Source organism: Myotis myotis, unplaced genomic scaffold (genome assembly GCF_014108235.1).
Source record: "Myotis myotis isolate mMyoMyo1 unplaced genomic scaffold, mMyoMyo1.p scaffold_m19_p_29, whole genome shotgun sequence".
NCBI lineage: Eukaryota > Metazoa > Chordata > Mammalia > Chiroptera > Vespertilionidae > Myotis > Myotis myotis.
Genome location: NW_023416334.1, coordinates 2,726,253 through 2,752,901, shown reverse-complemented (window position 1 = coordinate 2,752,901; position 26,649 = coordinate 2,726,253). Strand labels below are relative to the sequence as shown.

General features: G+C 44.2%; 1 protein-coding gene and 1 pseudogene across 16 annotated transcripts in view; one reads left to right on the top strand and one right to left on the bottom strand.

Moving 5' to 3' along the window:
• Window positions 1–26,649, bottom strand: part of SPECC1 (sperm antigen with calponin homology and coiled-coil domains 1) — a 249,111-nt gene that overhangs the window by 102,187 nt on the left and 120,275 nt on the right. For all 16 annotated transcript variants that reach the window (XR_004965624.1, XM_036296313.1, XM_036296312.1 and 13 more), the window contains exon 4: window positions 2,572–4,151. Coding sequence is in view for 15 of the 16 variants with exons in the window: in XM_036296313.1 (XP_036152206.1) it covers window positions 2,572–4,151 (1,580 nt within the window). In the remaining variant the exon portion in view is untranslated. The remainder of the gene's footprint in view (window positions 1–2,571; window positions 4,152–26,649) is intronic.
• On the top strand, window positions 19,291–20,223 carry LOC118649327 (annotated as a pseudogene).

Genomic DNA, 26,649 nt, shown 5'->3' with positions numbered 1-26,649 from the left:
TGGCGATATTAGCAATGAGAGCAAGAGAAAGCCTACAAAACATTCACACAATTATTTTAAATATTTTATGAACTTTGTATGAGGATTCATACAAATTTCAGACCCAACCGTACTGGGAGGAAAAAAGTACATATTAAGGCTTTTCAGAGGCTCTCCGAACAATAGCTGAGTCACTAAACTGGAAACATATACAGATTTACTAAGACTATTAGATTATGGGACGGCTTGGTATTGTCTTTCTTCCTCTTTGTAAACAGGTTTAATTCGCTCCTTTCTCAGAGTATTCACCTTCTTGAGAATTACAGTGGATAAACGCAGAGCTCCAGGGTAAAAGCTGGTCATCACCAAGCAGCCTAATGGTGACTAATAGGACAGTCACTTGGAGTTATAGCTGAAAGTTCTATGCAAAAAATCAAGTGGAGCCATTGAGAACTGAAGAATAAGAACTGAACCCAGCTGTGCAAAAATGACGTAACACTAGACTACATTAGGAAATCTGTTACTGTAGCCCTGGCCGTGTGGGTCAGTTGTTGGAGCATCATACCCCACACCAAAAGGCGGAAGGTTCAATTCCTGCTCAGGGCACATACCTAGGTTGTGGGTTCAATCCCCGTTTGGGGCACGAATGGGAGGCAACTGATTGATGTTTCTCTCTCACCTCTCTCTCTCGCTCTCTCTCTTTTTCTCTCGTCTCTCCCTTTCTCTCGCTCTAAAAATCAATTTGAAAACATATCCTCAGGTGAGGATTAAAAAAAAAAAGAAAACTGTTATTATTATTCATACCTCCTTAACAAATTAAAGAAGAAAAAACATTCTGATTACATAAAAACTATAAGATCATAGCAGATGTCCAAGATCTACAGCAGAGATCTTACAAATGCATAAGATCTACAGTAGATGTAGAAAAATTCAATACCCATCCTTTTAAAAAAAAACACAAAACTTTCTTAGTCAAACACTTGCATAACTCAATAAAAGGTATACAGCAAATGCCCCAACTGACATCCTTAATGACAAAATGTTGAAAGCACTCCCTTTAAATAAGGAACAAGGCCAGAATCCTTCCACTATCACCCTTCCATCAACACTGTACAATGGAAAGGGGCCTGCCCAGGCCACAAAATTAACCGTTAGCCAAGTCGAGAGGACACAGGCTTTCCTCCTCCCCATCAGCACTTTCTATCCTTCATTACAGTTTTGTGCCCCAAGTGTCCCTATTCCCTTCTGCCTCATCATTAGAATCTGTGGCTGCTGGTGGATTAAATAAACTGTCAATGTGCCTAGGAGGACTGGGTTTTACTTTCCGATGGTAACAGAAAAGGGCGGAAAGACTAGTACCAGTTACAGCTTCACTGCAACTACAGATGAGTGTCCCTGTATACACAGGACAGCACAAAAGCACACACCTAGGGTCTTGATACACGTAAAATAAACTCTATGTGACACCAACTTGATGTCAACTGTTGGCAAGGTGCGGGGAACAAGCACTCTCCTGATCTGCAGGGGGGGGACAGGTTGGGTCATGTGTCTGCAGGGCGATCTGGCTAAATGTATTGAAAGGTTTTAAAAGGGGCATACTCTGAAACAGGAAGTCACTGTCCAGGATTTTTTCCTAAGGAAATAATGAGAGATATAAAATATGTATTTACAGTATCAAAAGACTGGAAAAGAACACACACATTCAACAACAGGCCACTAGTAAAGTACATACAAAATATTTACAGCATAGAATACTATCTGGTCTTTAAAATAATGTATCAAAGAATGATAATGACAATATGCTCAGAAAATGTTACATTTTTAAAAGTTAACAATGTGTACAAGGTGATTCTTCAAAAAAAAAATTTTTAACTTATGGGAAAAACACATAACATATATCAAGAAAATACCAAAATACTGGTTATATTATTACTTGGTGGGGAAATTTGGGGTGACTTTAATTTTCTGTTACAAGCATCCCAGGCATGCTGACAGACCTGGATAACTCTCACTCACTCTTCTTTGTTGTTTTTGTTTTTATTGATTTTTAGAGAGAGAGGAAAGGCATGGGATAGAGACATGGAGACATCGATGAGGAGAATCATTGATCAGCTGCCTCCTGCACACCCCTTACTGGGAATTGTGCCTGCAACGCAATGCAGGCATGTGCCCTGACCGAGAACTGCACCAGTGACCTCTTGGTTCACGGGTCGATGCTCAACCACTGAGCCACACTGGCCAGACAGTCTCACTCATTCTTCAAGACTCAGTTTACTGTCACTTCTTTCAAAAAGTCCTCCTGCACTACCCTCCTTTACCCCACATATCCTAGGTGTTCCTCCTCGGCACACGACTCTGGGCTGTCCTTTATCCCTGCACCACACTGATGGATTTGATTCACTACATCCCCACCACATTTGGAACTGCCTATAGTCAGAAACTGGGGTGTTTCATTTTTGTATCTCCAACCTGTCTGGAATCTAACAGAATGAACATGACTAAGCAAGATTCTCTGTGCTCTTTGAATTTAAAGATCAAGGAGGGAAATGTTAATAAGGATGAGCAAACACTGATAAAGAGGTATCGCCTTACCTTGGCTAGTAGACTTGAAACATGTTTAATTTCACCATGTGCCTTTAGTAATTCTTGTTTGAGCTCAGTGCAAGACAGTTCCAGCTGATCTTTCTCAGCTCGAGCTACTTTCAACATTTCTTGAATTTCACAGCCCTCTGCCGTCTGCCCCATAGAACTGGTCTCTATACCTTTTTGCTTCTCATTCTCCAAATAAGCCTTCAAAGACCCATTTTCAATCTTCAGTCCTTCCAAGGTAACTGTACGCTCTTCCAGAGTTTGGGCCATCACACTACTGTTCTGCCGTTCCAGTTCTAGAAGCCCGTTCAGTTTTTCGTTCTCTTCCTTCAGGTGTTGGATTGTCTCTACAGCCCCTTGATTTTCCTCCTCGGCCTTCCGCAGGCTGCAGGTCAGCTGCTGCTGAATGCTGAGCAGTTTCTCCCGTTCGCAGCGGCCCTGCTCCAGGATTTCCGTGCGCTTCTGCTCCAGCTCCAGGACCTTTCCTGCTTGCGTGCCGGGCTCCTCCTTCTTCCCTCGCTCTTGGAGGAGATTTATCAGCTTCTCGTTCTCATGACTGAGCTGCTCTGCCCTCTCCCGATGCTGATGAAAGGAAGTTTCCAAAATCGTCTTCTCATCCACCAGCTTCTCATTTTCAGCTGTCAATTCCTGCACCATTTGTTGCTGGTCTGATAATTCCTGTAAAGTAGCCTGCAGTTCTTCTGCTGTGCTATGATGGTTTTCTTCCATCTTTTGTATCTTCTCCGTAAGGGAAGCCAGGGACAGTTCACTCGCATTGTTAGGGGAACTCCCAGTGGTAGAACACTTCGAACTCTTAAAGGGGTTGCTTGTGGAAGACAGGGGCCGAGAGGGGGTGTCTGCTGTGATGTGCTCAAAATCGGAGGCATCCGGTGACAAAGAAGCTTTGGTAACATCGCTGCTTGAAGAGCCCGACGTCCGTAATACGTTTTGGGGGGCGTGTTTTTTATATTCATCTACTTCACCTGACATCTGATTCCCAGTCGGGCTTCCGAAGCTTGACTCTTGGGTGAGGGATGTGGGACAGCTGCTATCAGCAGTGTGACTGGACCCCGCTTCTGAATTTGGTGAATGCTCAAAATAACGCAGTTTCTCCTTCAAGGCCCGGTTTTCTTCCTCTAGATCAGCAAGCTCTTTCTGGAAATTCTTGTTCTTCTCCTCCAGAGCTTGTATCAACGGTTCAGAGTCACCTGCTGAGACTGATGTTCCATCCATCTTTGGGTCCAAAGTGTCGGTTCCTGCAGTGTTCAGAGTCCTTTTCTCCCTGCATTTCTTTAGTTCACTTCGAAGCCTGTTAATTTCACTATCTTTTGCTTTGGCCTCTGCCAAAAGCTCCCGAACTTGGGACTCGAGCAGAGCCTTTTCTCCCCCTTCATTCTCTGGCCTGGGTCTTGTGGAAGTGGTCCTCTGGTGCTTGGTAGGGGTGGGTGTGCTGGAAGAAGTTGGACTAGACACCGATTTCTTTGGGTTGGTGGGACCACGTGGCACAGTTCTCTCTCTTGAGATAGTTGCCGAAAGTTCTCGAGGAGCTGGAATGCCTGTCCGTTTGGTGGTTGTCGCAGACCCTAGAGACAAAAGTAAAAATCAATGAAGCAAAGCAAGCACTTCATAAACGAAGCCCAAGCCACTTCAACCTGCACGGCGCCCTCCATCCACTTCCTCCTCCTCTAGATAGCCACCCGGTTCTGACCGGGGTTTCTGTACCTCCGCCCACAGCCCCTACTTGAGGGGAAGTGACTCAAAACAATCCCATCCCAGCCACAGTTGGTGGTTCAAGGCATGGGCACACCCCTCAACTAAGGAAAGGTTTTCTGGGTGAGCTTCTGAAAGACTGCTGGCCATGAGTGAGAAATCAGTTAAGTCTGGGACTGGCTGGCAGCCATCCTGTTGTCAGGAGAGGAAGGTGAGAAGCAGAATAGAAAGAAGACAACCTAAACCCTGGCAGCACTGTGGGTTTGCTAACTCAATCAACCCTCAGGCGTGGCCCATGGCTGGCCTTCCAATTACACAACCCAACAAATACCCTTCACAGAAGTCACCTTGCATTGGGTTTTCTCTAAGTTGCAACCTTGATAACCTATCTGAATTGATAAGCTTGACAAATGAACAACAGTCTTTCAACAAAATAAACTTTCATATGAATTTTTCAATAAATACTTAAAAATTAATCATTAATATATTTAGACTGAGCACAAACTAATTAAGAAATCAAAAGACATAAATAATCCAATGAAAGACTGATCTGATCCAATTGCTTTTAACGTAAGTGGAAATGGTGTGCTCGTCTGTATCCATAAACAAGAACACATGGGATAGGGGCATATTATCTATCTCTAAGGTACAGCTTTAAATGTTAAAGGGATTTATATAATATGGAAATGATATGGAATTTAGAACTTATAATGGGAAATGTAAGGAATTATCTTTTATTTTCATCTAGACTTCGACACTATAATCATTTTAAAATTTTCATCCATCCTATATTTAAGCTTTCATTTATACTATTATTAAAGACAACGTTGAAAAAAATTGTAGGGGTGAAACCCCAGACATCACTCTCGTAGGATCTCGAAATGAAACCCACCTTAGAGGTTAAATGTAAATGAAGCTGTTTTACAAACTCCAAGGCCACTGGATGTTAAGGCTGCTGGCTGTGACTTACGCAAGCACATTCCTTGGGCTGGAGGCCACCAGTCTCTCGGCCTCTACAGTGTAGGAAAGGCTGGGGCAGGGGATGCAGCCTCAGGCTGGCGGCAGCTCCGGGCTGCTAAGGCAGAAGCAGAACCCAACACGGCACAGTAGCTCTAAACCCACCACCTACACTTACTCAGGCATGAGCTACCGCATATCGAAGTGTCTTGAAATCTGCGGTAATGACAGCATTGTTGCTAACTCTCTGACATTTGAGTGCTTTTAAAACTTTGACATAATAATGGCTAAACTGCCATAATAATATACATGAAAACTATGGTTTTTATAGTAACTTTTCAAATTAAGTTACTCAAAAGCTAAGATTACTACAATACACATCTAATGCTTCAGGTGTCCAAATGCCTCGCTTGCAACCTACCCGATATGCAACAAGAAAAAGATTTAATTATTCTTTTTTAACCCTCACCTGAGGATACGTTTATTGATTTTAGGGAGGGAGGAAGGGAGGTACGGAGAGAGACAGACAGACAGGCAGAGAGTGTGATGTGAGAGAGAAACAATGGATCGGTTGCCTCCAGTATGGGTGCTGACCAGGGACAGAACCCACCACCTTCTGATGTATGAAATGATGTTCCAACCAACCGAGCCACCCAGCCAGGGCTAACTGTTCTTGTTACAGAAAGACTAAAATTACTAAGCAATAAACTGTTTTAGTAACAACAGTCCCCTAAGGTGAAGTAATCTTGGCCAGGACCATAATGAAAACAGAAAGATAATTAAAGTTTCACCACAACTATAATCAGACCAGGCAAAACTGAGAGTACAGGACTGATGATTACAGAGGTATTTGCCATGCCTAATAATGATACGAAAATTAAGGTTCCTTTTCAATTACTGATTTTGATGATGGGAAGAACTAAAATAAGAGAGATGAACTCTGTCATCATTTCCAGTGACAGTTTAACTCCTTCCTTTAGCTGCCAAATCTTAGTTTGTTCTCCACTTAGCTATTAGTTAACTTTATTTAAATTACTAGGAATAATTTTTTTTACAACAAACCAAAGTACATTTATGAAACATATCCAGTTGTGGATTAAAAACACATAATCTAGTTGAATATTTTTACTACATCTGTTTTTTTTTCTCTCTCATCACTTAAAGAAAATCCTCAGTATAATTGTTTTAGATTTTCTAAAAGATTTTTCCCATCTCTGTAAACATAATTTCAGAAACTGCAATTAGCAGAGGTAAAGTTTAGAGAGTTGTTAAAATTCATCATCAGACCAAACTAAGGTTGGTACCTGGCTGCTCACTGCCCCATTTTGGGCCTAATTCTGCCCCCAGACACACCTCGTCATGGGCACTGGTGGGTAAGAGTAAAGCGGTGGCAGTGCTACAGCTCATGATGTAATCAATCAGCAGGGCTCTACCCTAAGTCTCTTTCAAGCACTGTGGGTTCAGCAGCCTCACTGCTGAACACATCCGGAGCCCTGAAACTGGGCACGCTACTGACACAATACTCCAAGAGTGACAGCAGAGTGTTGGGAAGCCCAGGGCCGAAGGAACAGGATTTCTGTCTCCTTCCCATCCTCATATCAGATCAGCACTTATTCCTACCGAGGCTGGCTGTCTGGTGCAAGACGTGAAAATAAAAGCAAGCTCCACCCAACATGATAATTTATGTTAAAAAATTGTTTGATATGTTACATTTTTAAAGGCCAAATAAAAATTTATATTATAGTGCAGTTAATCACAGATGCACCAAACTATGTAGTCATAGAGACACACCCTAGGAAGAAACATATAATATTGAGAACAGGTGAGTATTAAATAGGTTGGACTTTGAGTAATTTTCCTGCTTCTTTATTTTACAGTTACATTTATACAATGAATTTAAAAAAAACAGGAGTGAAAAATCCTACCATAACAATATACAGAGAGATGAAGGTATGGTAAAAAGAAATCTTTTCAGAGACCATTAAGCACATTCGAAAATAACAATAGCATGATCATATATATATGGCTAATATGCAAATTGTCCCCATGGGAGTTCAACCAGAAGACCAGGAGTCCGATTGCTCACTATGATGTGCACTGACCACCAGGGGGCAGCATGGAATGAAGGAAGGCCCCGGCGGGCAGCCAACAGCCAGGAAAGGAAGGCCCCAGCTGGCAGCCAGAAGGCCTCCATCAGCCCTGATCGCCAGCCAGGCCTAGGGACCCAGACCATGCATGAATTTCGTGCACCAGGCCTCTAGTTTAAACCATAAAACAGGTGACACTTTTAAATAGTGATTTTTATGAATTGAAATAAAATATTTTCAGGCCCTTTTTAATGTCCTCATCTTACTCAAAGAATAAGCTACTGAGGTTTTTCTTTGGTAGGTCTTCTGTCTAAAGTGCACTGATGAAGGGTGACTTTCTGAAATAAATTATCAATCCTTCATTTATTCAACAAGAATTCACAGAGTACTTCTCGGTGGGAGATATAAATGAAATTCACCATCTTCACATACCACACGATTGCTGCCTTGTCTCCTAGACACAAGAGAACTTGCTCATTCTGAGTCTAAACTATTAGGATATTTCTTCATTATCACTCTGCATAAATTTTTTTCAATTTCTGTATGGTCAAACCTAATTTCCCCCCTTAATCATCAGCCTTCTCAACTTTTCAGTGGCAGCTAACTTTAAGTATCCATTCCTTCTTCCCTTCATTCTTTTTATTTATGTCTGACAGTGGCACTAATCATTTTTTAGGTTCCCCTATTCAAGGAACCCTAAAACATATTTAAACCTCCCTTTCCCCTTCCTTTTTGCAACTAACCAGTCTGTTACTAAAACCTACGAATTGTTTTTGGAAATGATTCCATATTTTTCCTTTTCTTTCATGATAAATCTAGTCTAGGTCCTCTGTCTACATTTCTGAATCACTCTCCCACCTTTGAGATATTCTGGTCAAATCCCTTACATAACTCATTCATTTTTCTGTTCAAGAACCTGTACATATTTATTCTCATCAGCTGCACCAATGTTAAACTTCTTCCCTTGGCTTTCAAAGTCATATATAATCTCTAATCAACATACTCAACCTTTTTCAACTTTGGGGTTTTTTTCGCTCTCTAGTACACCCATTTATCTCTAGCCAGTGTCCTCAATGTCCCCAGTACACTTATGACTTGTTGAAATATCATTCCCTTTCCACTGTATCATTCTGACTGGCACTTAAACAAGCTTAATTCCCGTCAATTAAACACACACACACACACACCCTAGAATCCACATCTTCCTCTAACTAATACCTGATTTCTCTCTTTCCCCTCATAGCAGAATCCTCCAAAGACTTATGTTCACTGGTTGTCCTCATGTCTTCTGCTCTCACTCACTCCCCTGCCCACTCCCTTTGCACTGCCTGGTGAGGTCATCAATGACCCCCATGTGGTCCAATACAATGGATACTGTTCATCTTCTCAGCGGTTAGAACAATTTCTTCCTTTGGAAACATGCCTCTGATGTCACATCGTCTTGGTTTTTCTCTTAACCCAGCAGCTACCCTCTGTCCATCTCCTTTGCTTGTTCCTCCTCCTCTCGCTACGTATTAGAATTCCTCGGGCCTGCATCCTGTGCATTTTTCTTCTCTTATTACAAATATTTTCCTGGTGATTCTACTCAATAATCTTAAATAACACCTATATACTGATGACTCCCAAATTAACTCTTCCGTGGACCTCTCTGAGCAACATGTGAATATCAAACTACGTACTTGATAAGCATAAATGAATTATCCCCCAAATACTTCAAACTAAATAAAAGGGAAAATGAAAGGCTAAGAAAAAGTAAACAGAATGTGCAAAGGTCCTGGAGAACAGAGAGCCTGGCAGCGAAGGGTTGGAGGCTGATTTATACGGGGTGCTCAATGAAGGTCTCACTGATTGAGATTCAAGGTGATATACATCTATTAAAACAAGGTAAGGGTCCTATGAAAAAGAATAAAGATAATACAAGGGAAAGCTTTCAAACATTTTAAATAAGTTTGTCAAATTAAAAGATTCAACAGAAGGGATGGGATGCAAACTTTTTATAGAACAAAAGAAAACAAGATGGAAATAGAAAAGATAAACACAAAGGTTCAATCCAGCAGATCAAACAATCACTTAACAGACATTCCAGAAATACAGACCAATGGAAACAGAATGAATGAAATTATCAAAGAACTGACATAAGAAAATTCCCCAAAGTTGAAGACCATGAGTTCAGAATTCATGTTAAGCAAACAAATGAAAAAGATCCTCATGGAGATGGATACATCTTTAATAAAGTTTCAGAACATCAAGAATGAATAAAAGTTTGGGGAAGGGTTGTGGACTGATTAGTGAGACTGGCCATCATCATTCATTAGCAATATTGAGCTCTAGAAGGCAATAAACCAAAGGCCTTCAAAGTTCTGAGGGAAAATGATTTTCAATCTAGAATTCTATACCCAACTTAACTATAAATCGCTCATCAAGGTGGAAAATACATTTTAAAACACGTAACAGTGCAAAACATTGAACTGCCAACAGCCTTTCTGAGGAAGTTATTTGGGGACGTGCTCCTGTAAAACCAGAAAGTAAACCATGAGGAAGAGGCTGGTCCAGGAAGCAGTGACTCTCTAAGAGGAACACAGTCAGGGGAAGTCTCATCATAATACCCAGGGAGCAAGTCAGGAGGAGCACACGTCCAGGCTGTTCAGCGGACAAAGTGCCTCATAGGGAAGTTCCTTTGGCAGAAGAACACCTTGAATAAATAGTATGGAAAAAAAAAAAGAAGATAAAATAAAAATAGTGGGGGGAAAACAGAAACCTCATAAAAACAAGAAGCTGCATAAGAAAGTTAACAGAATCATGACACATGACCTCACTCTGCAGGGAAGGATACCTCTGTAGTGACAATAACATTACTATTTAAATTGACCTATACACAAAGTATGCATGATATTTTATGGAATATTTGATATTATCCTTGCTAGCAAAAAAAGTTAAAGTACAGATGAAAGAAACTGGAGGTAGAAGACAAGGTGGAGAAAGCTGGTGGAAAGGGTAGTAACAATAATATCCATCTTCATCTTACAAATGGAGAGTCAAAGATACTACATACAGTTGACAAAACAAGAAAAAAAGATAAAGTACATTACTACAATAAAAGAGGTAGCCAAGGAAGGAACTGAAAACAGTGATAAAATTACACTGGGAGGGTGTAAATAAAAGGTGGAGTTAAATCCTCATCTATCATAGCAGGAGTCAACAAAATGTCTAAATTTGAAAATAAAAAAGAGCAATGTCAGAAGAATGAGAAGACAAGTCACAGACTGGGAGAAAACATTTGCAAAAGACATATATGAAAAAAGACTATTATCTAAAATATGCAAATAACTCAACCATAAGAAAATGAACCACCTGATTAAAAGTGGGCAAAATGCAGGTGGGTACTAGACTTATGGAGGGGATCCTTTATAAGTTATATAAATGTCTAGCCACTATGTTGTACATCTGAAACTAATATATTTAGTGTCAAATGTAACTGAAAAGTAAAGAAGTTTTTAACTGGGCAAAATAGCTGAACAGACACCTCACCAAAGAGGACAAACAGCCCTAACCGGTTTGGCTCAGTGGATAGAGCGTCGGCCTGCGGACTCAAGGGTCCCAGGTTTGATTCCGGTCAAGGGCATGTACCTTGGTTGCAGGCACATACCCAGTAGGGATTGTGCTAGGGCCAGCTGAATCGATGTTTCTCTCTCATCGATGTTTCTAACTCTCTATTCCTCTCCCTTCCTCTCTGTAAAAAATCAATAAAATATTTTTTTAAAAAAAAAAAGAGGACATACAGATGGCAAATAAGGCTTTGAAAAGGTGCTCCAGCCCTCACCGGTTTGGCTCAGTGGACAGAACATCAGCCTGCGAACTGAAAGGTCCCAGGATTGGTTCCAGACAAGGGCACATGACCGGGTTGTGAGCTTGATCCCCAGTGGGGGACTTGCAGGAGGCAGCCGATCCATGATTCTCTCTCATCATGGATGTTTCTATCTCTCTCCCTCTTCCTTCCTCTCTGAAATCAATAAAAATATATATATTTTTAAAAAGGTGCTCCACATCCTACGTCATTAGGGATTTGCAAACTACAACAATGCTGAGATGCCACTGCACACCCACTAGAATAGCTAAAACCCCAAACACTGACAGCACCAAATGCTGGCGAGGATGTGAAGCAACAGGAACTCTCATACTCTGCTGATCAGAATGCCTAATGGTGCAACCACTTGGGAAGACAGATTGGCAGTTTCTTACAAAATAAACACACTCTTGTCATAATCCAACAATTGCACTCCTTGGCATTTAGCCAAAGGAGTTGAAACTTATATCCACACAAAAACCTGCACATGGATATTGATAGCAGCTTTATTCATAACTATCAAAAGTTGGAAGCAACCAAGGGATCTGTCCTTCAGTAGGCGAGTGAATACATCCAGACAACGGAATATTATTTGGCACTTAAAAAAAAAAAGGAGCTATCAAGCCAAGAAAAAAACATAGAGATACTCAAATGCCTATTACTAAGTGAAAGAAGCCAGTCCGAAAAGGTAAATACTGCATGATTCCAACTACTATATGACACTGGAGAAAAGGCAAAACTATAGAGACAGTGAAAAGATCAGTGGTTGCCAGGGCTTTGAGGGGAGGGAGGAATGAACAAGCAGGGCATAGATTTTTAGGGTACTTACAACTATTCTGTATGATACCAAACAGACGGATACATGTCATTATATATTTGTTCAAACCCAAGAACACCAAGAGTGAACCCTGATGTAAACTGTGGACTCTGGGTAATCATGTGTCAACGCAGGTTCATCAACTACAAATGTACTACTCTGGTGAGGAATTTTGATGGCGGGGGAGACTGCGGAGAGCTGGGAGGACATGAGAAGTCTGTGCTTCCTGCTCAATTTTGCTGTACAAAAACTGCTCTCAAAGTCTATCTAAAAAATAAGCATAATGAAGTGGTGACCTTTGCGAAGCGGGACTAGGAGTAGCAAGGTTGAAGGCAGCAGCAGTGGCTTTCACAAGGGCCTTGTCCTATTTCATTTTTTAACCTGTGCCTATACTACTTGGATAATTGGAATTGAGAAATGTGAATGCTTGCAGATGTAGCGCGGAAGCAGGTAATCGGCCATCTGTTGCTTTTATAGGCAGCACTGATCCTTTGGACTTAGAACAAATGAGATAAAGAAGGGAAAGTTTGAGGCAACACAGCAAGCAGAAGCAGTGCCACAAGGAACTAGGTCTGTTATCAAATCTCAGAGCCCCACCTTGCCTGTGGAATAAAGTGACTTTCCCCATAGTGGGCTGTCCTTGGGGGTTTGTTTTCTAGAGATCCATACATATTTCACATTAAAGTTCCTGGAAACTCTCTTCGCAAATCAAACAGAGGAAAAAACACAAAAGAATCTTACGTATACAAACGAACCAAAGTGCCTATTCATTTGCTTCCTTTGTTAAAAGCAAACACTAGCCCTTACTGGTGTGACTCAGTTGACTGGGCATTGTCCCATGCACCTAAAAGGTTGCTGGTTCGACTCCCGGTCAGGGCACATGCCCTGGTTACAAGCTCAATCCCTGGTACAGGAGGCAGCTGATCAATGTTTTGCTCTCACATGGATGTTTCTTTCTCTCTCCCCACCTCCCCTCCTTCCCACTCTCTAAAAATCATTAAGAAGAAAAAAAATCTTTAAAAAAATGTTAAAAAGCAAACAGTAGGGTCCATGTTTACAGATGGTTTTCATAACAGGATAACTGTTTTCTATCTCATTTTCATTTTACCTTTTTTTTTGCAGAATGCCAAATTGATTTTGCTCACACTCCACTCGCTCAGCTACTTGGGTTTGAGTTTAAAACACTTGTAAGTCTGCATCCTCCTCTTTCCCAAATGAACAGTGCTCCTGAATTGAGGGACTTCTGAACAAAAGACCCCTAACACGCAGAAGGGCTCTGGCCTGAGGAGGACACAGTGACCGTTCTGTGTGGAGTGAAGATGAGATATGGCAGAAGACAAAACAGCAGTGTTAGAAGGAGAGACACTGCTATGGTCTGACCAGCTTCACGGAGGCGGCCCACACAGCTGGCTGCAGTGAGTCAACTTCAGAAGCCAAAATGCAAACGGCTCGGGAAGGGCAGCTCCCTGCGTGCCATGTGAAAAGTGCAAAGCAGGCAGAGACGTGTAATTTCCATTGAAACTCAAGTGGAGAGAGGAATAGTTTGGTCCCAGAATTCGCTCTGCACCCTGGGCGAGCATCTTCGCCCACTATGTGGGCCAAATGAAGCCCTCATTTCCTAACTCAAGAGCTTGGCCCCTCTGCATAGGAATTTGCCAGCACTCCCACAGTCTCTAGGCAGCAAACATTAAGAATAAGGAGGAGCCCAGCCAGAATCCAGCCAGTGTGGCTCAGTGGTTGAGCATCGACCTATAAACCAGTAGGTTACAGTTCGATTCCAGTCAGGGCACATGCCAGAGTTGCAGGCTCAATCCCCAGTAGGGGGTGTGCAGGAAGCAGCCAATCAATGATTCTCTCTCTTCAGTGATGTGTCTCTCTCTTTCTCCGTCTCCCTTCCTTCTGAAATCAATAACAATATATATTTTTTTAAAAGAATGAGGAAGAGGCCTGGCCAGCGTGGCTCAATTGGTTGAAGTGTCGCCCTGTGTAGCAAAAAGTCACTGGTTTGATTCCTGGTCAGGGCACATCCCCAGGTTGTGGGTTAACCGCCCCCCTTCCAGTTGGGGCGGGTACGGAAGGCAATGATCAATGTTTCACTCTCACATCTCATATCAATGCTTCTTTCTCTCTTTCCCTCTCCCTCAAATCAATAAAAAAACATGTCCTCGGGTGACTATTTAAAAAATAAATAAATAAAGGAGGAGGAGGAGGAGGAGGAGGAGCTGAGGGTGGTGGAGCTTTAGTGAATTAAAAAACTTGCCTCTCTATGTGCAGCCTTCCTTTCAGTAGAGATGGGAGAAGACTGACTTTCTGATTTGTGAGGCTTGATGCAACTTAGAATGACCTATTGATCACAATTTAGCTCTGACTCCCTAAAATTACACGCTTGGCTCGGTTATAGATCTGTCTCACAGTGATCACTAAGAAACTTCCAAGTTCTACCATTAAAAGGTACTAAATTCCTCTGCACTTACAATGGAAGAGATTGGAAAATTAGGTGGACTGGGCATGCTAAATCCTATTTGGATTAACATCACTTTTTCTTTTAAACCACCCATGAAAGAACTTTAAGGAGCTGTCCATGTTCTTTAAACTAGAGTTCACATGTAGGAAATGATAATAGAAGCTTACATTTGTGTAGTGCTTTGGTTTTCAAAGCATTTTCGTACACATTAATTCTAAGCTAACAAAAATCAGTTTGAAAAGTGCTATCTTCATTTTACAGATAAGGAAACTGAGAGTCTGAGACTTCACAATTTTTCCAAGGGTCACATAATAAATATGCCTTCTGATACCTAAGGAAGCATAAAATTCTATTATTTCAAAACTGTAAGAAACAGAGAAATCATTAGCCTAATCTTGCACACAGTAGTATCAATAGCATCCAGTTTCTGTTGCTATTTACTAAACTCTCCTCTTCCAGCTGCCACTGAGTAGTGTCAGTGAAAGGTCCCACATCAGACAGCCCCTTCCGCTGCTGAGCAGCTCTCAGAGCTGGACAGTCCTTCTTTATATCTGGCTGATTCTTCCTTTGTTAACATGGTACGAGGTGGTTCCAGTTCTGAAACAATCTGGAACCACAAAGAACAAGTTCATTGCTTCTTCCACACGACATCTGAGTAACTGAAGGCAGCTTTGTTTCCCTTGGTTTTCTATTCTTTAAGCAAAACATTCCTAATCCTTCCCACTAGGCCTCAAAGGACCCAGGGTCATTCATCAGATGCATTGCCTGGAGATCCTTTGATTTAGCAAGGTCCCTCTGAAATTTACCCAGAATCTCAAAAATGCTGCAGAAGTGGTCACTATGAATCAGGAATCTTTTCATTGCAACAGAAAGCCCAACTCAAGCTTGCAACGATAAAAAGAAGTTTTTGGCTTGCCTAACTGCAAGTCCAGGAGCGTGTCCAACCTCCGGTCCAGCTCACCAGCAATATGTGTAGGGTGGCTTCTCTCCGTCTCCTGCTCAGCCTCCTCAAGAGGCCACCTTCATCAGTAAACTGCCCTCACGGCTGCACGATGCCGCTGGCAGCTCTGGGCCTCACCATCAAGTCCAATGAGAGAACGAAGTCTCCCCCAGAAGCCCCAACAAATGTCTCCTTGCATTTCATTCTGACTGCACCTGTACCATCCCTGACTTATTGAGGTCAAGGGGCTATGCTGATCCACTGAAAACAGGAAAAGAGTGACTTATCCAAGGAGAATGTCTGAAAGAAGAGGAAAGTAGGTGCTGGACACAAACATCAAACACAAAGCATTCATATTGTGTTCTGAGCAAAGATGAAGTGAGCTCCCTGATATAGTAGTACATTGTGTAGCAGTAATACGACAACATATGTCTCATACACCAGTTTAAAACAAACAAAAAGGGCTTCAGACCCAGCAGAGGATATTAGCCAACCATCAAAAATTAAAATTATATATACTGCTTAGCATGCATTATACTTATGCATAATATATACTTAAATTATAATTTTGATTGAAAAATGGGATACTGAACTTTAAGACTACTGTGATTGTAAAGAGGTAAACAGCTGTTTATGAGACCACTTATCTGTGTGCAATAAGCAGTTGGGATCGGCTCTATAAAGGCTCTTCTAACATGAGAATGAAAATCATCACAGTCAAGATGCTACTTACTAAATCCTCACATTCCAGTTGCCATTATTTCAGGACAAGCTTCCCCATAACTTCATTGGTTAAAACAACCATTTTACTTTGCCTATTACTTAGCAGATCATAAATTTGGGGAGGGCTTGGCCAGGCAGTTCTCACTTAGATGCTCTCAGGTGGTTACAGTCAAAGAATGGCTGGCGCTGCAGTCAATTGAGGACGTGACTGGGCCAGACAGCCACCTGGCTCACTCACATGTCTGACAGGCGACACTGTCAGATAGGAGCTCAGCTGGGCTGCTGGTTGGACACTGTGGTGTGGCGTCTCCAACATGGTCTCAGAGCAGAGACCTCCAAAATCAACCCACACCATTAATAGTTGACAAAGGAGGCAAGAGCGGACAATGCAGTAAAGACAGTCTCTTCAATAAATGGTGTTGGAAAAATTGGACAGGTTATTTGCAAAAAAGTGAAACTAGACCACCAACTTATACCGTGCACCACAATAAGCTAAAAATGGATAAAAGATTTAAATGTAAGTCGTGAAACCATAAGAATTCTAGAAGAAAGCAGGCAGTAAAATCCCAGACATCTCACATAGCAGTATTTTTGCCGCCACATCTCCTAGGGCAGTGGTCGGCAAACTCATTAGTCAACAGAGCCAAATATCAACAGTACAACGATTGAAATTTCTTTTGAGAGCCAAATTTTTTAAACTTAAACTATATAGGTAGGTACACATTGTTATTAACTTAATTAATAATTTTGGATTGAGTACTTAGTATTAACAACATGAGTTCAATACACTAATATATTTATGGAATGCCTATTATGTGTCTAAGGCTGGAGATAACATGACATCCTTCTGGAACTTACATTCTAGTGAGGAAGATCAACCTCAAATAAATAAATAGTCACATAAAATAATTGCAGTTGTCATGAGTGCTAAGGAAGGAAATAAACAGTAAGCGAGAGAAGTTATTTAGCAAGGTTAGGCATTTAAACCCCTCTAAGCAGATAAGTTTCATTTTATAATAATAAAGCCACCAACACAAAAGAATTACAATTCTTAAATTGATGACAAAAATACCTGTAGGATTTGCAGCTGGTTGGAAAAATACAGGTAACTTTATGCTTCGAGTAGGTACTTCTGTCACCCAAGCGCGATTTGTGGATGCGACTAGCACTAACCACTGCACAATCAGACTGCTGACTGACTGGCTCACTCAACTCATGCATGAACTGCGCGCCTCCCCGGCGCTGCGTCTCCCGTCGCCCGAATGATTGACACCCCCACTTCTTCTAACGCCACTTCTTCAAAATAGACTCGCCCAGGCTGAAAACCGACTTCTCATGGGCCACGAAGTTTCAATCGCGCTATACGTGCGCGCCCGCATGTGGTATTTTGTGGAAGAGCCACACTCAAGGGGCCAAAGATCCGCATGTGGCTCGCGAGCCGCGGTTTGCCGACCACTGTCCTGAGGCAAGGCGAACAAAGGAAAAAGTAAACAAATGGGACTACATCAAACTAAAAAGCTTCTGTACAGCAAAAGAAACCATCAACAAAATGAAAAGGAAACCCACTATATGAGAGAACATATTCACCATCGATACATCTGATAAGGGGTTAATCTCCAAAATTTATAAAGAACTTATATAACTCAACAGCAGGAAGACAATACAATTAAAAAATGGACAATGAACCTAAATAGACACTTCTCCAAAGAAGACATACAGAAGGCCAAGAGACATATGAAAAAATGCTCACCCAGTGATCCCACTACTAGGAATATATCCCAAGAAACCAGAAACGCCAATCAGAAAGGATATATGCACCCCTATGTTCATAGCAGCACAATTCACCATAGCTAAGATTTGGAAACAGCCTAAGTGCCCATCAGCAGATGAGTGGATTAGAAAACTGTGGTACATATACACAATGGAATACTATGCTGCGGTAAAAAAAAAAGGAACTCTTGCCTTTTGCAACAGCATGGATGGATCTGGAGAGCATTATGCTAAGTGAAATAAGCCAGTCAGAGAAAGATAAATACCACATGATCTCACTCATTTGTGGATTATAGAGAACAACATAGACTGATGAAAAGGGACAGACTCAAAGACTGAGAAACAGCAATCAGGCTATCAATCCCCAGAAGGAAAGTAGGGGAGGGCGGGGGTAAGGGGAAGAGATCAACCGAAGGACTTGTATACATGTATATAAGCCATACCAATGGACATGGACAACAGGGGGATGGGAGCATGAGTGTGTGTGGGGGGGAGGTTGGGGGTTAATGGGGGGGATGAGGACACATTTGTAATACCTTAACTAATAATAAAAAAAAAAAAAAAGAAAAGAAAAATAAATAAATAAATAAATAAATAAATAAATAAATAAATAAATAAAAAAGAAAAAATGCTCAACATCACTAATCATTAGAGATGCAACTTAAAACTATAATGAGGCATCACTTTACACTTCACAGCCAGAATGGCTACTACCAATAAGTCAACAAACAAGTGCTGGCGAGGATGTGGAGAAAAGGGAACCCTAATACGCTGCTGGTGGGAAGGCAGGCTAGGTCAGCCACTGTGGAAAATAGTATAGAGTTTCCTCATAAAATTAAAAATGGATCTGCCATTTGACCCAGAGATTCCACTTCTATGAATATATCCTAAGAAACCCGAAACACCATTCAGAACGAATATATGCATCCCCATATTCCCCCATGTTCGTATTTACAATGGCTAAGATCTGGAAATAGCCTAGTACCCATCAGTAGAGAAGTGGATAAAACAGCTGTGGTACATTTACACCATGGAATACTATGCAGCAGTAAAAAAGGATCTCTTACCCTTTGAGACAGCATGGAGGGACCTGGAGAGCATTATGCAAAGGGAAATAAATCAGAGAAAGACAAATATCACATGATCTTACTTATATGTGGAATCTGATGAACAAAATAAACTGATGAACAAAAAAGGTCCAGAGGCATGGATACATGGAACAGACTGACAGATGGCAGAGGGAGACACACTGGACAGGCCGGGGCACGCTGCAGCAGGGGTGCAGGGAGCGGAGGGAGAGGGCCGGCTAGGCGGGAAGGTGGGCTCTGGCAGCCAGAACGGGGACCCAGCCATCGCTGCCGTCCCTAGCAGGGAGCAGCCGGGAGGAGGGGGCCCGGAGGGGGCCCCCCCATGCCCAAAGTCTTCCTGGCAAAGCGGAGGAGCCCGGGGGTCTCGGTCCGCAGCTGGGGTGAGCTCCCGGACAGACGAGGAAAGGGCAGATACCCACATCCCAGTGGGCCTGGGCTGTCTGCTCTGCGACCCCCACCCCCAGGACTGCCGCAGTGGTGGCGGCAGCAGCGGTGCGGGGCAGCCTGGAGGCACCAGAGCACCTAGTCCCTGCGCACCCTGAGCGTGAAACCCTGGAGCCTGGATATGCCGAGGACCCCGGTGGACACCTGGCGGCGAACAGCGCTCGGTCGCCAGGCACAGGCAGCGACGGGGCAGTTCACAGCTGTGACCTGTGTGGCACGGGCTTCCGCCTCCAGCGTATGCTCAACCGGCACCGCAAGTGCCACGACCAGGTGAAGGGGCACCAGTGCACCTTCTGCATAAGGGCTGCAAGGACACCTGTGACCTGCAGAGGGACGCCCGCAGCGCACAGGCATTCGCCCCTGCAAGTGTGACGTCTGCAACCAAGCCCTCCCCGGCGAGGCTGCTCGGAGTCCCACCTGGAGAGAGTCCAGGGGTGCAGAGCAGTGTGCCCACAAGCTGCGCCGGGACACACACACACACACACACACACACACACACCCCGGAGGACCTGTCCCTGCACGTGAACAGTGCCCACCCCGGCAGCGGGTCTCAAAAAGACATCCAACAAACTGGCAGCCCCTTTGCAACACAAGCTGACATCCACACTCCAGGGGAACGAGCGAGTAGGGGGAAGAGTGAGGAGAAGTGAGGAGGGGGGGAGGAGGAGGAGGGGGAGGGGGAGGGGGAGGGAGGAGGAGGAGGGGGAGGAGGAGGAGGAGGGGGAGACGCCATGCTGACACGTTTACACGGATGTTTGGTTTTGAGGGTCCCACTGGCTCTTTCCTTTCGGGGCCTCCGCAGGGGGTCTAGACCGCTCCAAGGCTGCTGATTTTAATGGTGGTGTCAGGTCCCCCGCCACCCATGCCCTGTTGAACACAATCATGTTAACCAAGTTGATGGGTGGCTGTGATCACCAGGCAGGACTTTTTGGGGTGTTTTTTTTTTTGGATTTTCACACAAGGAGGCAGAAGTGTTCTTAGAGAGACCATCATATTATGGTGCCTTGAAATAGAAGTACTTCCACTTGAAATGCTAAAAACAAAACACACACACACATACACACACACACACACACACACACACATATACTGTATGCATATATGCATAATGCATGGACACAGATAATGTGGTAAAGGCGTGGGGTGGGGGAGAGGGGGGTGGTTGGAGGTGGGCAAAGGGGGTACATCTGTAATACTGGCAACAATAAAAATAATAAAAAGAACAGTTTCAATCTCAATAGCTACTCTGAATTGCGTTCCAAAAAGATTGTGATCATTCACAGCACCAGCAATGCATGGGTTTCTCTACACCCTGACCAGCAGGGCGAGTTCTCATTCCTTTGAATAGGTGAAAAATGGTGTTTTTTTTATTTCCATTTCTCTGACTACAGTGATGTTCAATATCTTTGTTTTGTTTTTTTGTTTTTTTCTTTTTGTCTCACCACCTCTTTTGGCATTTCGTTTTTTCTTGTTTTATTTGTTTTAGTTTTTCCCTATTTGTGTGCCTCATATATTCAGGATATTTTGCAGTACTTCCCCCAAATTATTGCATATGTCTAATAAGAGGTTGGTTCTACCCCAGTATTTATTTTCTTTTTCTTCCTCAGCACTGTGACTTTTTGTTGGACATTCTCCAGCCTCTTTTGCAGCTGCATGTGTCTGGGTGACCAGGTTCTGGCCACCTGGATAAAGCAGTTTTGGGCAGTGCTCACCCTTTCCATCATCCTGCTGCCTGAAATGCAAATGCCAGGTTTGGGACCATGAGGTCAGGGTCTCACACAGCGGACTCAGAAATCACCAGGAGCCTGAGCCCACACACCACCGAGCCTGGACCATCCACCAACACCCTTATATGAAAAATAAACTTGGGTCTTGTTTAAGCCATTATTATTTGGAGTTTTTTTTCACTTGCAATTAAATTTAATTCTAATATAGACAATGACCCTGAATATAAAATAACCATTTCCTCAAAGAGCAAAAATAAAAAATAAAACAAAGTACAAGCTTCTTGATCAACTTAAGTAAGCTTTTATTCTGGATATAGTCAAATCCTTATCTTAATTTATATAATACTTATCCTATATAATAAAAGCTTAATATGCTAAGTGTCTGGTTGACCGGTCAGCCGTTCAACCAATAAAGCGTAATATGCTAATGATATTCTAAGGCCACTCAACCGCTCGTTATGGTGTGCACTGACCAGCAGGGGGCAGTCGACCAGTCGCTATGATGTGCACTGACCACCAGGGGGCAGATGCTCCAACCAGTAGGTTAGCTTGCTGCTGTGGTCCAGTCGATCGGGACTGAGCGAGACAGGCCGGACATGCCCTGGAGCCCTCCTGCAGTCCCTCCCCAGCTGCCAACCTCCCGCATCCCTCCCTGGCCTTGATTGTGCACCAGTGGGGGTCCCTTGGCCTGGCCTGTGCCCTCCTGCAATCCAGGACCCCTCAGGGGATGTCGGAGAGCAGGTTTCAGCCCAATCCCACAGGCCAGGCCAAGGGACCCCACTGGTGCACGAATTCATGCACCAGGCCTCTAGTATATATAGTTGACCCTTGAACAACATAGGGGTTGGGGTGCCAACACCCATACAGTCAAAAATCCACAAATAACTTCTGAGTCCCCCTCGGTACCTATGAGGGACTGATTCCCCTCTGGCCCCCACCATAAATGGATACCAAAATCCGAGGATGTCCAAGTCCTTTATATAAAACTAGAGACCCAGTGCATGAAATTCATGCACGGATAGGCTCCCTAGGCCTAGCCAGCGATGAGGGCTGATCGGGGCCTTCCAGCTGCCGGCCGGGGCCTTCCTTTGTTCCGTGCCACCCCCTGTTGGTCAGCGCACATCATAGCAAGCGATCAAACTCCCAGTCTCCCAGTCAAACTCCCAAGGGGACACTTTGCATATTAGCCTTTAATATAAATAGATGGCATAGAATAATGCATAGTCAGCCCTCTGCATCTGCGAATTCCCACTAGTGAATTGAAAATACTTTTTTGTATCTATGGGTGGTTGAATGTGCAAATACGAAATCCACCAATACAGAAAGCCAACTCTATATTTATTGAAAATAACTGATGTATAAGTGGACATGCACAGTTCAAATCCTTGTTGTTCAAGGATCAACTATATATATATATATATATATATATATATATATATATATATTTAATATTTAATATGTATTACCTATTTACACAGAAAATGTGCTCTTAAATATTTATTATATTATATGTTAATATATAATGCCTTATTACATTATATAATATACTAGAGGCCCGGTGCACAAAAATTTGTGCACTTGGGGGGGAGGGGGGGTCCCTCAGCCCAGCCTGTGCCCTCTCGCAGTCTGGGACCCCTCGGAAGATAACGACCTGCTGGCTTAGGCCTGCTCCCAGGTGGCAGAGGGCAGGCCCAATCCCTAGGTGCAGCCCCTGGTCGGGCTCAGAGCAGGGCTGATTGGGGAGTTGGGGCGCCACCCCCTGTCATGCACAGAGCAGGGCGATCAGGAGGTTGTGATGCCACCCTCAGTCATGCTCAGGGTAGGGCCGATTGGGGGGTTGAGGCACCGCCCCCTGTCACACTCAAGGCAGGGTCGATGGGCAGGTTGCGGCGCCACCCCCTGTCACGCACAGAGCAGGGCCCATCAGGGGGGTTGGGGCTCCGTACCCTGTCACGCACATAGCAGGGCCGATCAGGGGGTTGGGGCACTGCCCCCGGTCACACACAGAGCAGGGCCCATCAGGAGGGGTTGGCTCTGTACCCTGTCACGCACAGAGCAGGGCCAATCAGGGGGGTTGGGGCTCCATAAACTGTCACACACAGAGCAGGGCCCATCAGGGGGCTGGGGCGCCGCCCTCTATCACCCACAGAGCAGGGCCAATCAGGGGGTTGGGGCGTCGCCAATGTCACACTCAGGGCAGGGCCAATGGGGAGGTTATGGCTCTACCCCATCACACACAGAGCAGGGCCCGTGGAGGGGGGGTTGGGGCGCCGCCCTCTATCACCCAGAGAGCAGGGCCGATCAGGGGGTTGGGGCGCCACGACTCTCACACTCAGGGCAGGGCCAATGGGTAGGTTATGGCTCTACCCCGTCACACACAGAGCCGCAAGGCGATCAGGGCGTTGGGGAGCTCCCCCCTATCAGGCACAGAGCAGGGCTGATCAGGGGGTTGGGGCTCCTTCCCCTGTCACGAACAGAGCAGGGCAGATAGGGAGGTTGTGGCCCCGCCCCCTGTCACACACAATGCCGCAGGGCGATCAGGGGGTTTGGGCGCTGCCCCGTCACACTGATCCCGGTGCCGGGAGGCCTCTCAGCTCCGCTGATCCTGGTGCTGGGAGGCCTCTCAGTTCGGCTGATCCCGGTGCTGGGAGGCATATTACCCTTTTACTATATAGGATAGAGGCCTGGCGCACGGGTGGAGGCCAGCTGGTTTGCCCTGAAGGGTGTCCTGGATTAGGGTGGGGGTCCCCACTGGGGTGCCTGGCCAGCCTCGGTGAGGGGATGATGGCTGTTTGCAGCTGGTCACACACCCTTCAGGGTGGGGGTCCCCACTGGGGTGCCTGGCCAGCCTGGGTGAGGGGATGATGGCTGTTTGCAGCTGGTCACACACCCTTCAGGGTGGCGGTCCCCACTGGGGTGCCTGGCCAGTCTGGGTGAGGGGCTGAGGGCTGTTTTCAGGCTGGCGGGTGACTGAAGCTCCCAACTGCTCCTTTTTTTCTTTTTTTTTTAATTCTGGGCCAGCTTTAGCTCTGAGGCTCCAGCTCTTAGGCCTCCGCTGATGAAAGCAGGTTTCTGGCCTTTGTTTACCTTCTGTATTTGAAACAATGTTGCGATCCTGCTGGCTGAAGCCCAGCGACTTAAACAGGTTTCTGGGGTTTTGTTTAGCTTCTATATTTGTAACATAGTTGCTTAGAGTTGCAGCTCAGAGGCTGGCAGCAGCAGGCGGGGAACGTTGGAGTCCTCCATCACTGAAGCAAGCAAGCCTCATGTTCGCTTCCAGCTGCCTGGCTGCCAGCCGCCATCTTGGCTGGCAGTAAATTTGCATATCACCCTGATTAGCCAATGGGAAGGGTAGCGGTCGTATGCTAATTACCATGTTTCTCTTTTATTAGATAGGATAATACAATAAACTTATATTTAGATGTACATATTTTAAATCACATATAAAATATATTCATTTAGAAATATTAATCCCATACTCATTTTTCAAGAAAATTTTTTATCCAAATTCATCACCTGCATGTTCTACATCACTGTCTTCATCATTACTAGAGCTACTTTTAAGCCATCTATTCGAATTTGCAAAACCCACCTAAGCTGTTTTGAGATTTGGCGTTTTTGAATCCAGTGACAATATCTCGCTGTCACTGAAAATTTACCAAGTCATAAATACATATTCACATGATATTGAGTCAATTTAAAAAAATTCCTCCTGAGAACCTGGGGAGAAACCAAGATGGCGGCATAGGTAAACACTGGATTTTGCTGCCTCAAACAACCACTTCAAAAATACAACTAAAAGAGGGAACGGACATCATCCAGAACCACAGGAAGGCTGGCTGAGTGGAAGTTCTACAACTAGGAGGAAAGAGAAAAACATACCGAGACTCAGAGGAGGCGCAGTGCTGAAGTAAAATACTAAGGTGCAGAGTGCATGCGGAGCGGGCTGGCAGCTGAGGGCGCGGTTGTCGTTTTCAATCGGGAGTGAGTCTCAGGCTCTGAGCTCCAGTTCCGGGTGAGTCTCTAGGGACCCAGACACATACAGGAGAAGCGGGACTGTCTGGCATCGCTCAGAACCCTAGGGCAGCTTTCTCTCTGTGGGGCTTGCAGCGATTACTGGGACACAGAGAAGCAGAGCCTCTGAGGGCAAGACTGAGAGCAGCCATAATTGCTAACCCCGCCCTGTTGATCCCGTGGGACCTGCCCCGCCCAAGCCCTGCAGGGAGACTTTTGCTGGATAGCCTCAGGCAAAGGCTAGATTAGCACCTCCCTAGAGATCCAGGAGCCAGGAAGCCCAGAGGTCAGAGTGGGACCATCCAGTTTGCAGCTCTGTGGAACCATAAAAGACACACTCAGGGGGCAGACTCAGTGAGCACCAAAGCCCCATCGAAGCAAGTCTAGCCCCAGAGGGGTGTCTCCAGCACAGAAATTCTCCCACTGCAGACACAGCTGATTCTCACAGCCAAATGGTCTGGAGGTCAATTCCTCACAGTGATAACTACAACAATCAAGACTTAACTACAAGACTGTGCACAAAGCCCACAAGGGGGTGCACCAAGAGTGCCTACCTCAGGTAATTGGGACACTTAGCACAGAAAGCCACTCTATCGACACAGCGAAGCATAAAAAATGCCAAGACAAAGAAACAGGACACAAACGACAGAATTGGAGGAAAGCAAACTGTTGGATATAGAGTTCAAAACCACACTTTTAAGGTCTTTAAAGAACTGTCTAGAAGCCGCCGATAAATTTAATAAGGCCCTCAAAAAGACTGGTGAGACCGCCGATAAATGTAGTGAGATCCTCAAGAAATCTAATGAGACCCTCGATGTTGTGATAAAGAACCAACTAGAAATTAAGCATACACTGACTGAAATAAAGAATATTATACAGACTCCCAACAGCAGACCAGAGGGTCGCAAGAATCAAGTCAAAGATCTGAAATACGAAGAAGCAAAAAACACCCACCCGGAAAAGCAAAATGAAAAAAGAATCCAAAAATACGAAGATAGTGTAAGGAGCCTCTGGGACAGCTTCAAGCGTACCAACATCAGAATTATAGGGGTGCCAGAAGATGAGAGAGAGCAAGATATTGAAAACCTATTTGAAGAAATAATGACAGAAAACTTCCCCTACCTGGTGAAAGAAATGGACTTACAACTCCAGGAAGCGCAGAGAACCCCAAACAAAAGGAATCCAAAGAGGACCACACCAAGACACATCATCATTAAAATGCCAAGAGCAAAAGACAAAGAGAGAATCTTAAAAGCAGCAAGAGAAAGAAACTCAGTTACCTACAAGGGAATACCCATACGACTGTCAGCTGATTTCTCAACAGAAACTTTGCAGGCCAGAAGGGAGTGGCAAGAAATATTCAAAGTGATGAATACCAAGAACCTACAACCAAGACTACTTTATCCAGCAAAGCTATCATTCAGAAGTGAAGGCCAGATAAAGAGCTTCACAGATAAGAAAAAGCTAAAGGAGTTCATCACCACCAAACCAGTATT